Raw genomic sequence first — 11,832 nt, forward strand, 5'->3', positions numbered from 1 at the left:
GAAGCCCTCAAAATGCCCCTGCGGGGCCGCACCTGCCCGCCCCCGCCAGAGTCTTCTCCCTGCCCTCAGGAGGTGCCGCCACGGCCGGTTTACAGACGAGCAGGACTGGGCCTTCCATCCACACCGCGTGCCATCGCGACGTTACACATGAGCTCCTTTCACTTGTGAAATTCTCTGTAAAATTAGGGTTCCCTGGTGAGAGGCCGTCATGCAAACGACGCACGGATTTCCAGCTGGCCAGGAGCTCCTGGGACCCCCGCCTTGCTCTGCTGGGCACAGGCGAGCCCCCCTCACACCCTGAAGGACACACCCCATAGCCCTCAAACACTGTGCTTGTGCTGCGTCGCAGACAGGGAGGGACATCCCCTTCTTTGGGAGGGTTTAATTGGCTCTACCCACAGGATTGTAGAAATGGTTGAGGAGGCCCAGCTTCTTTCCAGACTTCCTGTTCCCCCCAGGCCAGCCCCAGCTCCCCACAAAGCCACTGGTCTAAGCCAGACCCCACCCAGCCATCCAGCTTGAGGCCAGGAAGGGGCTGAAGCCTCAGTCGCGGCCGTGGGCACGGTAGAGTCAGCTGGGTCGTGGCGCCGTGGTGGCAGCACCCACCTCCTTCCTACCGCAGGGTCTTTGCACGCTGGCTCCCTCTTCCCGGAACTCACCCTCCAGCCAGTGGTCTCTCCCATCCCCTGGTGTTCAGTGTGGTCTCGGTTTACCCCTGCCATTTCGCTTTTTCTCTGTGCTGTGTGCCTTGTTTTGTTCTTACGCTTCTCTGTTCATGCTTTTGCGTTAAATGAGTATTTCCTAAGGTAGCGTTTTAGTTCTTTTAATGATTTTTTTGTCATATTTTTTGAGTTGTTTTCTTTGAGGCTGTTCTAGAGCTTACCATATGTTTTTTTTTTTTTCTTTTTGAAAAAACTTTTTTACGTTTATTCATTTTTGAAAGATAGAGACAGAGCACAAGCAGGGGAGGGGCGGAGAGAAAGGGGGACACAGAATCCAAAGCAGGCTCCAGAGCTGTCAGCACCAGAGCCCGGAGGCGGGGCTTGAACTCACAAACCGTGAGATCATGACCTGAGCCGAAGCGGACGCTCAACCGACTGACCCCCCAGGCGCCCCGTTTTTTTTTTTTTAATGTTTATTTTGAGACAGAGTGAGAGCTCATGAGTGGGGGAGCTGAAGAGAGAGGGAGAGACAGAATCCCAAGCAGGCTCTGCGCTGTCAGCACAGAGCCCGGCACAGGGCTGCAACTCCGGAATCAGGAGATCATGACCTGAGCCGAAATCAGGAGTCAGACGCTTAACCTGAGCCACCCAGGCGCCGGGTTGTTTCCTCATTGTGGCAAAATGCGCATTAAGACTTGCCATTGTAACCATCTCTTAAGTGCACAGCTCAGTGACATCAAGCACACTCAACAGTGTCCTGCACCCGCCCCCACCACCCGTCTCCAGAACTTTCCATCTCCCCAGACTGAGACTCTGTCCCCATGAAACACTGACTCCCCCGCCCCCTGCCCCACCCCTGGCTCCCACCGTCTACTCTCTGTCTCTGTGGACGGGACTCCTCTAGGGACCCCCTGTGAGTGGGGTCACGCAGGACGTGTCCTTCTGTGTCTGGCTTCTCTCGCTGCACACAGTGTCCTGCGGGTCCGTACACGTGGTGGCGGGTGGCAGACGTCCTTCCTTCCTAAGGCTGGATCATAGTCCGGCGTGTGGATGGACCCCATCGTGTTTATCCTTCATCCGCGGATGCATACTTGGGCTGTAGTGAATCATGCTGCTGTGGACATGTAAATCTCCCTGCTTTCAGTTATTGGGGTGTATACCCAGAAGTGGGACAGTACTATATAGCTCTAATTCCTTGTCCCTCTTTCTCTGTCATCGTTATACCCGTCACGTGCACAGACGTTACAGAAACCTAGTAGTGCATCGCTATGGTTGCTACTGTACCTGAGGCCCTCCGTTAAAGGCGGCAGGTCCCCATCAGGGCCGCCTTCTCGGGGCACCTGTGCGGAGCCAGCGCCCCGCCCCTCCCGGCTGTCCGCCGCCCGCACTAGGACGCCAGCTCCGGCGGAGCGCTGGGCCCGAACCCACGGGGAGCGCGGGGTTCCGAGAGAGGCGGCGAGGTGTCCGAGGCCCCAGCCGCAGCGTCTCCTTAGCGAGCGCCGCCTGCGCTCGGCCCTCCCGCCAGCAGAGGGCGCGCTCATCAGCCGAGAAAGCGGAGGCGCGTCCGAGCTGTCGGGCGCGGGGCGGGGCTCATGGGCGATCTCGTGATAATCGCGCAGGCGCGGAGGGGCGGTCCTTTCGGAAGAGCTGACAAGATGGTGAGTGCCGCGGGTTGGCGCGGCTCTTCCCGACTCATCCGGCGCCATCCGCGGTCTGGCCGCGCCGTGAAGGCCGGAGTCAGACCGCCCGGCTGCGGCAGCCATCTCTTGAGCCTCCGGGGCCGCCGCCTATCGGGGGGCGGGGGGGGCCGGGCTGGTGTCGGGATGACGCGGGGCGGGGAAGGCCCGCGCAGGCCGACGTGTCCTGGCCGAGCCCCAGCGACCCGGGGCCGCCCGCGCTCCGCGGGGACGGGCCGGAGGCCGTGTGTCCCCGCGGGCCCCCGTGGGCGCCCGAGGGCGGCCGCGGGGGTGGGAGGCGAGTCTGCGGCCGCCCTCTGACCCGCGCCCCGGGCCCGCGCAGGCGGAAGTGGAACAGAAGAAGAAGCGTACTTTCCGCAAGTTCACCTACCGCGGCGTGGACCTGGACCAGCTGCTGGACATGTCCTAGTAAGGGGGCCGGGCGGGGCCGGGGCGCTGTTTGGGCGCAGCGACGTTTGGGTCGAACCTAATTGCCGGGTGTCCCCTCGTGACACTGTTTACACCCGCCGAAAACGCGGGAAGCTAGAACGGGCTGGGGTTTGGCGCGTGGCCGGAAGCTCCTAGGCAGGGTGGCGGAGGTCTGGCTGGGGTGCGGGGACACGGGCTTCTCGGATTCCCCGCAGCCTTCCTGAGCGTGAGCTTGGGTCAGCGGGGCCGTGAGGGGCCGCCCCCCCCCCCCTTCCGGGGACACAGGTCGGCAGAGGCCTGGTTGGCTGGAGGTGCAGCACTTTGCCCAAGAGGTGCCGGCCACGTATCCGCCTGCCTCAGTTTCCCCATCTGCAGCTCGCAGCTCTTGACCTTGAAGGCTTCTCCCCAGATTTGGGGCGGTGCAGGGCAGCAGCGACGTTCGCGGCTGGACCCTGGGGACTGTCGCGGCCCAGCCGCTCACGCCATCGCGCCCTGCCCCCCCAGCGAGCAGCTGATGCAGCTGTACAGCGCCCGGCAGCGGCGGCGGCTGAACCGGGGTCTGCGCCGGAAGCAGCACTCGCTGCTGAAGCGCCTGCGTAAGGCCAAGAAGGAGGCCCCCCCGATGGAGAAGCCCGAGGTGGTGAAGACGCACCTGCGGGACATGATCATCCTGCCCGAGATGGTGGGCAGCATGGTGGGCGTCTACAACGGCAAGACCTTCAACCAGGTGGAGATCAAGGTACCCGTGGGGCGCGGAGGGGCGGGGCGGGGCGGGCAGCGGGGGCGTGGCCGCTCACGGTCGCCTGACTCCTTGCCCTGCTCCTCCCCCCTGCAGCCTGAGATGATTGGCCACTACCTGGGCGAGTTCTCCATCACCTACAAGCCGGTGAAGCACGGCAGGCCCGGCATAGGGGCCACCCACTCGTCCCGCTTCATCCCCCTCAAGTAGCCCGTTCGCCCAATAAAGACGCAGCCTGTTCTGGTCGCGAGTCGGACTGTTCCTTCCCTTCCGCGGGGCTGGGCCTGCTCACCGGTCGGAGGCTCAGGCGGTGCGTGATTTGGGCCAGTGCTGGGCAGCAGGTGGCCCTGGTTTCCTGCTGTGGACACAGGGATGGCCCCGCTTAACAGCGGGGCCCGGCGCTGTGTGGGTAGGGGCTCCGCATGAATGGCCTCGGCCCCGTGACCAGTGCGGGTTGTGTGCGGTCCTGTCTGTGCCCCCTGCCTCTGGATCCTTCAACCGAAATCCCACAGGTACAGCCACAGGCCTCCCCTGGGCCTGCTTCGGCCCATGCAGGTGGTCACTCCTGGGTCCAGGGAAGTGTCTCCCCTGGAGCCACCGTGCCCTTCGGGGCTCCTCCTCCCTTGTTGTCCGGTCCTGGGGGTGTGCGTGCCCACAGGTGAAGTCCACGACCAGCAGGAGGCTTTGCGCAGCCTGAGCGCTCCCTTCCTGCGTCTGCACACGCCGGCCCGGCGACCCTCACGTGCTGTCCGGGTCTGGGTCTCGTGTGGTTTCCAGGGGCAGGGTCACACCAGCCCCTAGGGTCTGATGAAGGGTCCCAGCCCCGCTCTCCCAAGTATTTCTGTCGAGATTTGTTCCATGATGAGGAAGCCCTACAGACCAGGGTGGACTGCTCCTCGGTAGGCACTGGCCAGGCAGTGGTCCCTTTGGCTCGCTGATGGACAGCGTGGGTGGGGGGGATGGTCGAGGTGGGAACCCTGGTCAGCAGGAGAGAGTGAAGCTGGCTGCCTGCTGCATGTGTGACAGTGGTCACAGTGTCTGCGCCTCTGTTGGGGCGGTGAGGGCCGGCCAGGAGGGGAAGGGAGGGCCGGCCAGGAGGGGAAGGGAGGGACACAGCGGAATGGAAAGGCGCTCCTGCCTCCCTGCCCTCCCCCTAGCGGCCACTGCCACCACCTCCGGGCTTCCTTCCTCTGCATTTTGATTTGCTCACTGTTCTCGCTTGGGTTGTGGGTGGCTGTGTTTATAATCCACAGCAGAAGGCAGTACGGGGAACGGCCAGACAGCTTGCGTGACCAGATTAAACGGGTTCTCCCAGGTGGGCAGAAGGAACCAGTGTCGGGACCAGATGATCTGGAAGTACGTCTGTGGCCCGTGTGGCACCATCCCTGATAAGGCAGTCCTCTCGCCCGGAAGACGTGGGCCGAGAATCTAAAGTGGTGGGTGTCTGGTGTGGCAGGGAGCAAGGCCACAGGAGGCTGCGTGGGCTGATGCGAGGGGCCTGGAGCTGCCAGTGGGGATGCTGATCGGGGCAAAGATCAGGGACTCGGGGGTCCTTTTGGACAGCCCCCCGAGCCTGGCCGCGCTGCAGAGAGGCCGACTCACCACGTGAAGTTGGAATATGACTGGGGTGCGTGAGACGGGACCTTAACTGAGGTGACTGGGTGCTTTGCAGTTTAAAGGCCGTGGTCAGAGCTGTTGACTGACATCTGGTCAACACTGTCCACACTCCCTTCGTTTGGAACAGCAGAAGCCTCTGTGACCTCCGCTAGCAAACTGCCCACGAGGCCCAGCGAGAAGAGGCAGGGTTCGCTGTGTCACTCCTCAAAGAATAAAACTGTTGGGTGTCTGGGTGGCTCAGTCAATTGACTGTTGATTTCAGCTCAGGTTACGATCCCAGGGTTGTGGGATCGAGCCCCGTGTCCGGTTCCACACTGAGTGTTTAGCCTCCACTCCTCACACATGCACATGCTCTCAAAGACAAAACAAAAAAAACCTTAAAATACAAGAAACTTGTTTCATGGAAGATTGGCCTCGGGGAGAAGAATGCCCAGGGTGGCTGTGCCCCTTTACTGGAACGTGGGTTGTGACCCTGAGCTTGGAAAGCCATAAAAATGGGCAGAGCATGCTTGGGTGGCTCAGTCAGTTGAGCATCGGACTCTTGATCTCAGGGTTGTGAGTTCGGGTCTTGCACTGGGCATGAAGTCTACTTAAAAAACAGCTTTTAAGGCACTAGGCCTCCCTGTGGGAGCAAAGTGCACATGCAGACCGTTGAGGACGGGAGAATCCCTCGTGCAGGTGGTGGTGGGTGCCAACCAGGGGTCAGGCTCATGCACCCAGTGATGGGCAGACTTCAGGCCAAAGGGCTTGCCATCTGTTCTCGTAGGTAAACCTTTGTTGGGGTTCACTCCACTGGCCCGTGCAGCCAAAGTAGGGCCTTTATAACAGATTTTGTTCTACAAAAACCAGCAGGACCCGCCCCGACAGCAATACTGCCGTCACCCCCTGTAGGGCTTTGGAACCCTCACTGGAAGCTTCCAGCTCTGCCACCATGGGCCTGGGTGGGCTCAGGGAGGGAAGGATCAGCGATTACTGTTTTCCTTAATTGCAGTTTGAATTTCTATCAACCACTTACGTGTAATTGGGGGGCAATGCATATTAGTGTTACAGGTGAAAGCGATTGTGTCCCACTCAGACCGAAGTGCCCACCCCAGCTGTCAAGTGACACTCCAGGCCAGGATGCACTCTGCAGAGCCCAGGCTGTGGGGTAGGGGCCTTAGTCATCCGGGCTGTCTCACTAACGGGGCCCCTCTAATGGCCCGAGGTTCAGGCTCTGCCTTCAGACCCCCAGTCACATCCCTGCCTTTGTTTCCTTCTGCGTCTGACGCTCTGGTCCAGTCCACTGGGTTGCAGCCCACATTCGCACCCACCTGCCGTCCCCGGTACTTCAGTCACACAGGCAGCCCCCACCCTGGTGCTGGGTTCCCCTCTCCCCCCCCCCCCCCCCAAGCCAACTGGGCCAGCTGCCTTCAGAGCCTGTCCCAGATCTGGCCAGGTCACTATTTCTGACCTGTTGGTCAATTTGAAATAAGCAGGTATTCACCCCCTGACTTCCCCAGGCTCCAGAAAGCACCCCGAGTGCTGGCTTGTTCTCACGTCCAGCCTTTTCTGCCGGACACCTACCCACTGATTCATGGCACCTGCTTGCAGAGGCCAAGGCAGCGCCCCCTTTCTCTCGCTGCTTGTCCTTTGCTGTTCCAGGACTTAGCACAGTTCCTAAAAACGACCCTCCGCGACCCCTGCCCCCATCCCTCCCAGACTAACACAGTCCCCTCCTCCCTGGTCTCCCGCTGCCACCAAAGGGCGCCGGTGAGCACCGCGTCCGGCGAGTCCCTGCCCTGCCCACCGCCCTCCAAGGCTCGCAGGGGTCGTCACATGTTCCTGGGACCCTGCACAACCCCCCCCCCCCGCCCCGCCTCACACACACACACACCTCCTCCCTTTGCGCTGGCCGTTACACGTGCCGGGATGCTGTTACTCGGGTCTATTAAGTGTCCTTCCCACCAGCCTTCCACGCTCCCACCTCCCCGCTGTTTTCACCGCTCACCGCGGGCCAAGTTACCGTCCTCTTGTCGGCGGCCGTTCCCTCTCCTCCCAGTGTGCTAGTTTCCCACGGGCATTCTGTTGCAACGACTGTTTACTGCACAAGCCCCGGCACACAGTAGGTGCTTAACAGAGGCTGCTTGAATGACTCGGACGGATGTCTGTCGACGTGTGGTGTGAGCCAACAAGTCCCATCACTGAGTCCGGCAAACTGGACGCGCACCGCAAATGTTTGCTGAATGACTAATGGATTGAGCGCGCAGCCGGAGCCTGGCTGCTGCCGGCCCACGATCCAGGCCGGCAGCCGATTGCGGCCACAGGGCGGCGCCTCCCTCCATCCTTGCGAGATCGCCATTCTCCTCGTCCCCCCTCCCCCGTCTGCTCACTCAGGTCCCCCTCCTCACACCGCCCACCCGAGTCCTCAGTCCCACGAGACGCCCTCCCCCCGCTCCTGCGAAGTCCCGCAGACCCGCTCGTCCGCTGCCTCCCGGAGGAGTCCCCGCCCGGCCCCGCGGTGCGAGCCCTCCCCGTAGTCGCTCCGCGCAGGCGCAGGGAGTCTCCGCCGAGCCTCCCCCCCCCCCCCCCCCCCGCCTACCCGAGCAGCTGAGGGCGGGGCGCAGGCTGGTCCGGGGCGGCCGCGGCTCCATGGGGCTCTTGGGGCTGCTGAGCCTGCTGCACTCAGCCTTCTTCGGGGACCAGGTAAGGCGTGGGGGGCACTCCGACACGCGCACGGGGCTGGACGGGTCTGGGGTCTCGCGCAGTCGCCGCGGAGACCGTTGCCAGGGCAACCGCTTCAGGCTGTGCTCCGGGGGGGGAGCCCCTCCCCCACGTCGCAGCGGATTCCCCCCCACCCCGGGTCTGCGCAAGCGCAGCCTCGGATAAAGACCACCCCCCCCTCCCGACCCCTCCCCACTGCGCGGACGCAGAGAGCAGCTGGGGCGGTGGGGACTGCGACGGGGGACCGTCTAGCCGAGGCTCCGTCCCGCACTGGCGGGTAGGGGCTGGGCCACACCCTGCACCTCTTCGGGCCTCAGTTTCCCTTTCTGGGCTCCCAGCGCAGGGCCGACTCCGACCTTCACCGACGCTGAGGTTCACAATATGCATCCCACCGGGCCTGAGAGCTTTGCCGGCCTCCGTAATCGTTCTGAACCTCGGGGCTCTCACGTTCCCGATTTAACGGGAAACTGAGACGGGGGGCGCCGCGAGGAGCCCAAGCCTTCGTCTGGGTTGGAGCCTGAGCGCGGGGCGGAGGCGCCAGCAAAGGACCAGGCCCGGTGGCCGAGGGGAGCTGTCCGCGGTGCTGACAGGACGCTCTCTTGCCCTCTCCCTGCCCGGGAAACTGAGGCCCGGAAACCGGGCAGGGGATCCACCCCGGATCCGGTTTCGGGGGCACGGCGCCACCACTCCCTCATCTCCAGTAGTATTCCCTTTTCCATCAGGGCTCTGCTCCGTCACCCAGCCCGCGCCCCATCTCTGTGGTCGCATGACAACCTGGTGCCTCTCTGCTTCCCTCTACCCCCACCCCAGCTCCGAGTTGGGGGCGGGGGGGGGGGGAGGGACACCCATGGTTCTGCCCCGAGCCCCTAGCACAGTGGATGGTCAGTGGGAGAGCGCGGGCCATCAAGTGGGAAGAGACACTGAGGTCAGGCTCAGAAGACTCAAAGGCCCTCTGAGTGACCCTGTTGTGCTGGGCCAGATGCTGGCATGGGGTTGGGGGGGGGGGGCGGGCAGGGGGCAGGGATGGTCTCAGGGTGAGGATGTGGATAAGTGAGCCCCACGATTCAACTCTCCCCTTGAGAGCCCAGCAGCGGTAGGGAGCACAGAGGATCCCAAGGAGGGTGCCTGGGGAGGACCCCCCCCCCACTAGGCCTGGGTACTGTGCCTTGAGGGGCTCCTCATTCCCCCAAGACTGGGCTTGGGGTCCTGGGGTGCCGTGGGGTTTCCCGAGGCTCTGTGGTTCTCGGATTTCCAGTGATCCCTGAGTCTGACTGTGGCTCAAGAATTTAAAGGCTCAGGGATATTGGGGGATGAGGGGCAGGGTGTCAGAGATGTGGTGCTCCAGAGGCTTGGGGACAAGGGCATCTTGTCTTGTAGTCTCAGTGCCTTGTGCCCTCAGCCTTCTGGTCCCCAGGGAGGGGGAAGCCCAAGGCTGGTGAGGCTCACAAGTGAACTGAAGCAGTGTGCTCCCTGGCTTAAGCCTCAGTGTCCTCATACATACGAGGGCAAGGCTGGCCATCAGACCACCCTAAGACTGGCTGAGAGGGGTCTGGGGAGCAGCCACACCTGAAACTGGGTGAGGGGATAGGACTTAGTTCTGTGCAGGCAAGGATTCTCCAACCCACCTCCCAGTCAGCAAAACAGGAAACTGAGGCCAAAGAGAGAGACGGCCAAGGTCACAGTGAAGCTGGGCCCTCGGCTCTGTCCTCTCCCTGCCCCCATTCCGGCTCTGGCCAGTCTGCTCTGCTCTCGGTGATCAGCTCGGACTGCCCCTGCTCTAAACCCCTGGTCGTGAGCTGGCGCGGCCCCGCGAGAAGCCCAGGCCCCCTGACGGGGGACTGGCCGCTCAGCTCCAGGGACGGCACATGTCATTCCTTCAGCCCCGGGGAATACCTTTCCCCTCCTTGCTTCCATAGCCAACTCTTACTCATCCAGGAGAGGCCAAGCACTGCTGTCCTTTTGTGCAGCCTTCCCAGCTTCCAGAAAGAGCCCCTCTGCCCCCCACACCCCCTTCCCAGGGCCCACAGGCTGGGGACTGCTGCGTTTGGCTGTGGAGGCTCCAGGACAGCCAGGCCCCCTCTCGGGGACCCCCCACCCCCACCCCCGACAGTGCTAGCCCAGGGCGGGGCACACGGGACCTCCTGCCACCCAACAGAACACAACGTGGTGTGTGTGCCCTTGGCTGCCTGCCTTGCACCAGCCCTTACAAAGGCTGCACCCCCCACCCCACTTCACCGGGGGGGAGGGGGAGGGGAACAAGGTTCTCGAGGCAAACATTTGCCACGGCCCCCCCTCCCCCAGCCAGGAAAGACAGAGGCAGGCCCCCTAAACCACGTCTCCTGGCCCAGAGCCTCCTTCCTCCTTGGGGCGTGCGTGTGTCGGAGGCAGTAAAGACTGGCCCCAGCCGCAGAGTTCTGGCTCTGTGGACCCATCGAGGACCTGAGACAGCTGGGACCCCAGGCTTCTCCTTGGCCTTACCTTCTGTGAGGGTGAAATAGTGTGATGGGAGACAGAGACACAGAGAGACAGATTGAAAGAGAGCGAGCGACATGGGGTGGACAGGGAGTCGCGGCAGCCGGGGTCCCCAGTGCCTCTCAGCCTGCCCGCCCATCCCCCACCCCCACCCCTTCATGCTGGCCGTGACCCCGCTGGCAGGGGGTGGGGAGTGCAGTCTGGATCCCGAGCCCTGCCCCGCCCTCACCCGTCCGCACGAGGCTCGGCTGGATCCGTCGGGAGGGGCTGGCCTCCCCCTTGCCCCCCCCACCCCCAATTCTGATGTAACATCCGAGACCGCATGCTTTTTTTTCCTCTCAAATTCTCCGGATCCAGCCGCCGGAGGTTCTTGACCGCTTTACCCCGGAACGGGTGGAGGGCACAGGGTCCTCGTCTTCGGGGCGCCCCCCCTCCCCCCGCCCCCCCCCCCCCCCCCCCGCCAGCCCTGCACACGCAGTCCCCGAACCCGCCCGGAGGCCCGACGTCCGGCTGCCGCCGCTGGTCCCCGCCCCGGGGCCGCCATTGGCTGTTGCCATGGCACCAGTCCGTCTTCCCGCGCCGCAATTGGCCGCCGCGCCCGCATCCCGCATCCCGCATCCTCCCCCGCGCGCGGTGGTCTCGCCCAGCTCCGGGAGCGGCGGCGCCGCCTGGCCAGGCCGGGACCGGGCTTTGTCCGCCCCAGAGCCCTCTGCCTGCGCCGCCGAGACCCCGGAGCCCCCGCCCCGCGGCGCCCCCGCCAGCCCGGCCCAGCCCGAGATACAGTAAGCGCTTCCCCGGGTGGAGGGCAGGGGGCGCGGCCTCCGCCTCAGCCGGGGGCGGGGGGGGGGGGCGGGGGTGTCTCCATCCCCTTCTCTCTGCTTCACCTGTCAGCACAACGCTTCGTTTCTCCAGGGTGGAGCCAGAAAGGGAAACCGAGAACCAGGGAGGTTGGGCCCCTGCGTCGCTGCTGCCGGGCCCACGCACACACCCACCCACGGGGTTCGACACTCGGACCTCCCAGTCTGCAGGCAGGCCTGCTGTGTGCTTGGGGGGTAGTGGTCCTCCTCCTTGGACATCAGGTTCCTTCTCTGTAAGGTGGGGTTTGAAGGAAGGGCCCCTTTGGGGCACATCTGCCGTCCTCCCCTGAAATTTGGCCACTCACGGCTCAACCAGGGGAACTGCCAGCTATTGGCGCTTTCCCTTCTGCAATGGAGATCTCTCGGGGAGGCTCCCAGGAGTCCCCTGACGCAGCCTGGGGATGAAGTCCAGGCAGGAGGGCTTCCTGGAGGAAGCTGCACCTTGAAGGGTGGCAGGAGTCAGGAAAGGTGCTCCAGGCAGAAAACTGCACGTGCGGAGGCCTGGGGAAGGACACTGCAGTGTGGCTGCTGGGTGTCAGCGAGGCAGGGTGCATGTGGAGGAACTGGCTCTTATCTTGAGGGCACTGGGGAGCCATGGGCGGTACTGGAGCGAGGGAGGGATGGAATCCAGTCGTGACTTTCAAAGCTTCCTTTTGGCTTTCTGTGAGAGTGGACTGTGG

The 11,832-nt window shown here is 63.5% G+C and overlaps 1 protein-coding gene across 1 annotated transcript; it reads left to right on the forward strand.

Moving 5' to 3' along the window:
• Positions 1-2,219: 2,219 nt before the first annotated feature.
• On the forward strand, positions 2,220-3,751 carry RPS15 (ribosomal protein S15). The gene is made up of 4 exons (XM_042977567.1): positions 2,220-2,320; positions 2,682-2,767; positions 3,272-3,506; positions 3,603-3,751. Exons 1-4 carry the CDS (start codon positions 2,255-2,257, stop codon positions 3,714-3,716), a joined length of 501 nt encoding a protein of 166 aa, XP_042833501.1. The 5' UTR covers positions 2,220-2,254; the 3' UTR covers positions 3,717-3,751.
• Positions 3,752-11,832: the final 8,081 nt, after the last annotated feature.

The sequence above is a fragment of the Panthera tigris genome, chromosome A2 (genome assembly GCF_018350195.1).
Source record: "Panthera tigris isolate Pti1 chromosome A2, P.tigris_Pti1_mat1.1, whole genome shotgun sequence".
In the NCBI taxonomy this organism is placed as follows: Eukaryota; Metazoa; Chordata; class Mammalia; order Carnivora; family Felidae; genus Panthera; species Panthera tigris.

Excerpts from the sequence above, each read along its gene's own strand:
- RPS15 (XM_042977567.1), top strand. The coding sequence starts at position 2,255 with ATGGGCGATCTCGTGATAATCGCGCAGGCGCGGAGGGGCGGTCCTTTC. Across the intron at positions 2,321-2,681 it reads TCGGAAGAGCTGACAAGATG|GCGGAAGTGGAACAGAAGAA; the intron begins GTGAGTGCCGCG and ends GGGCCCGCGCAG. Across the intron at positions 3,507-3,602 it reads TCAACCAGGTGGAGATCAAG|CCTGAGATGATTGGCCACTA; the intron begins GTACCCGTGGGG and ends TCCCCCCTGCAG.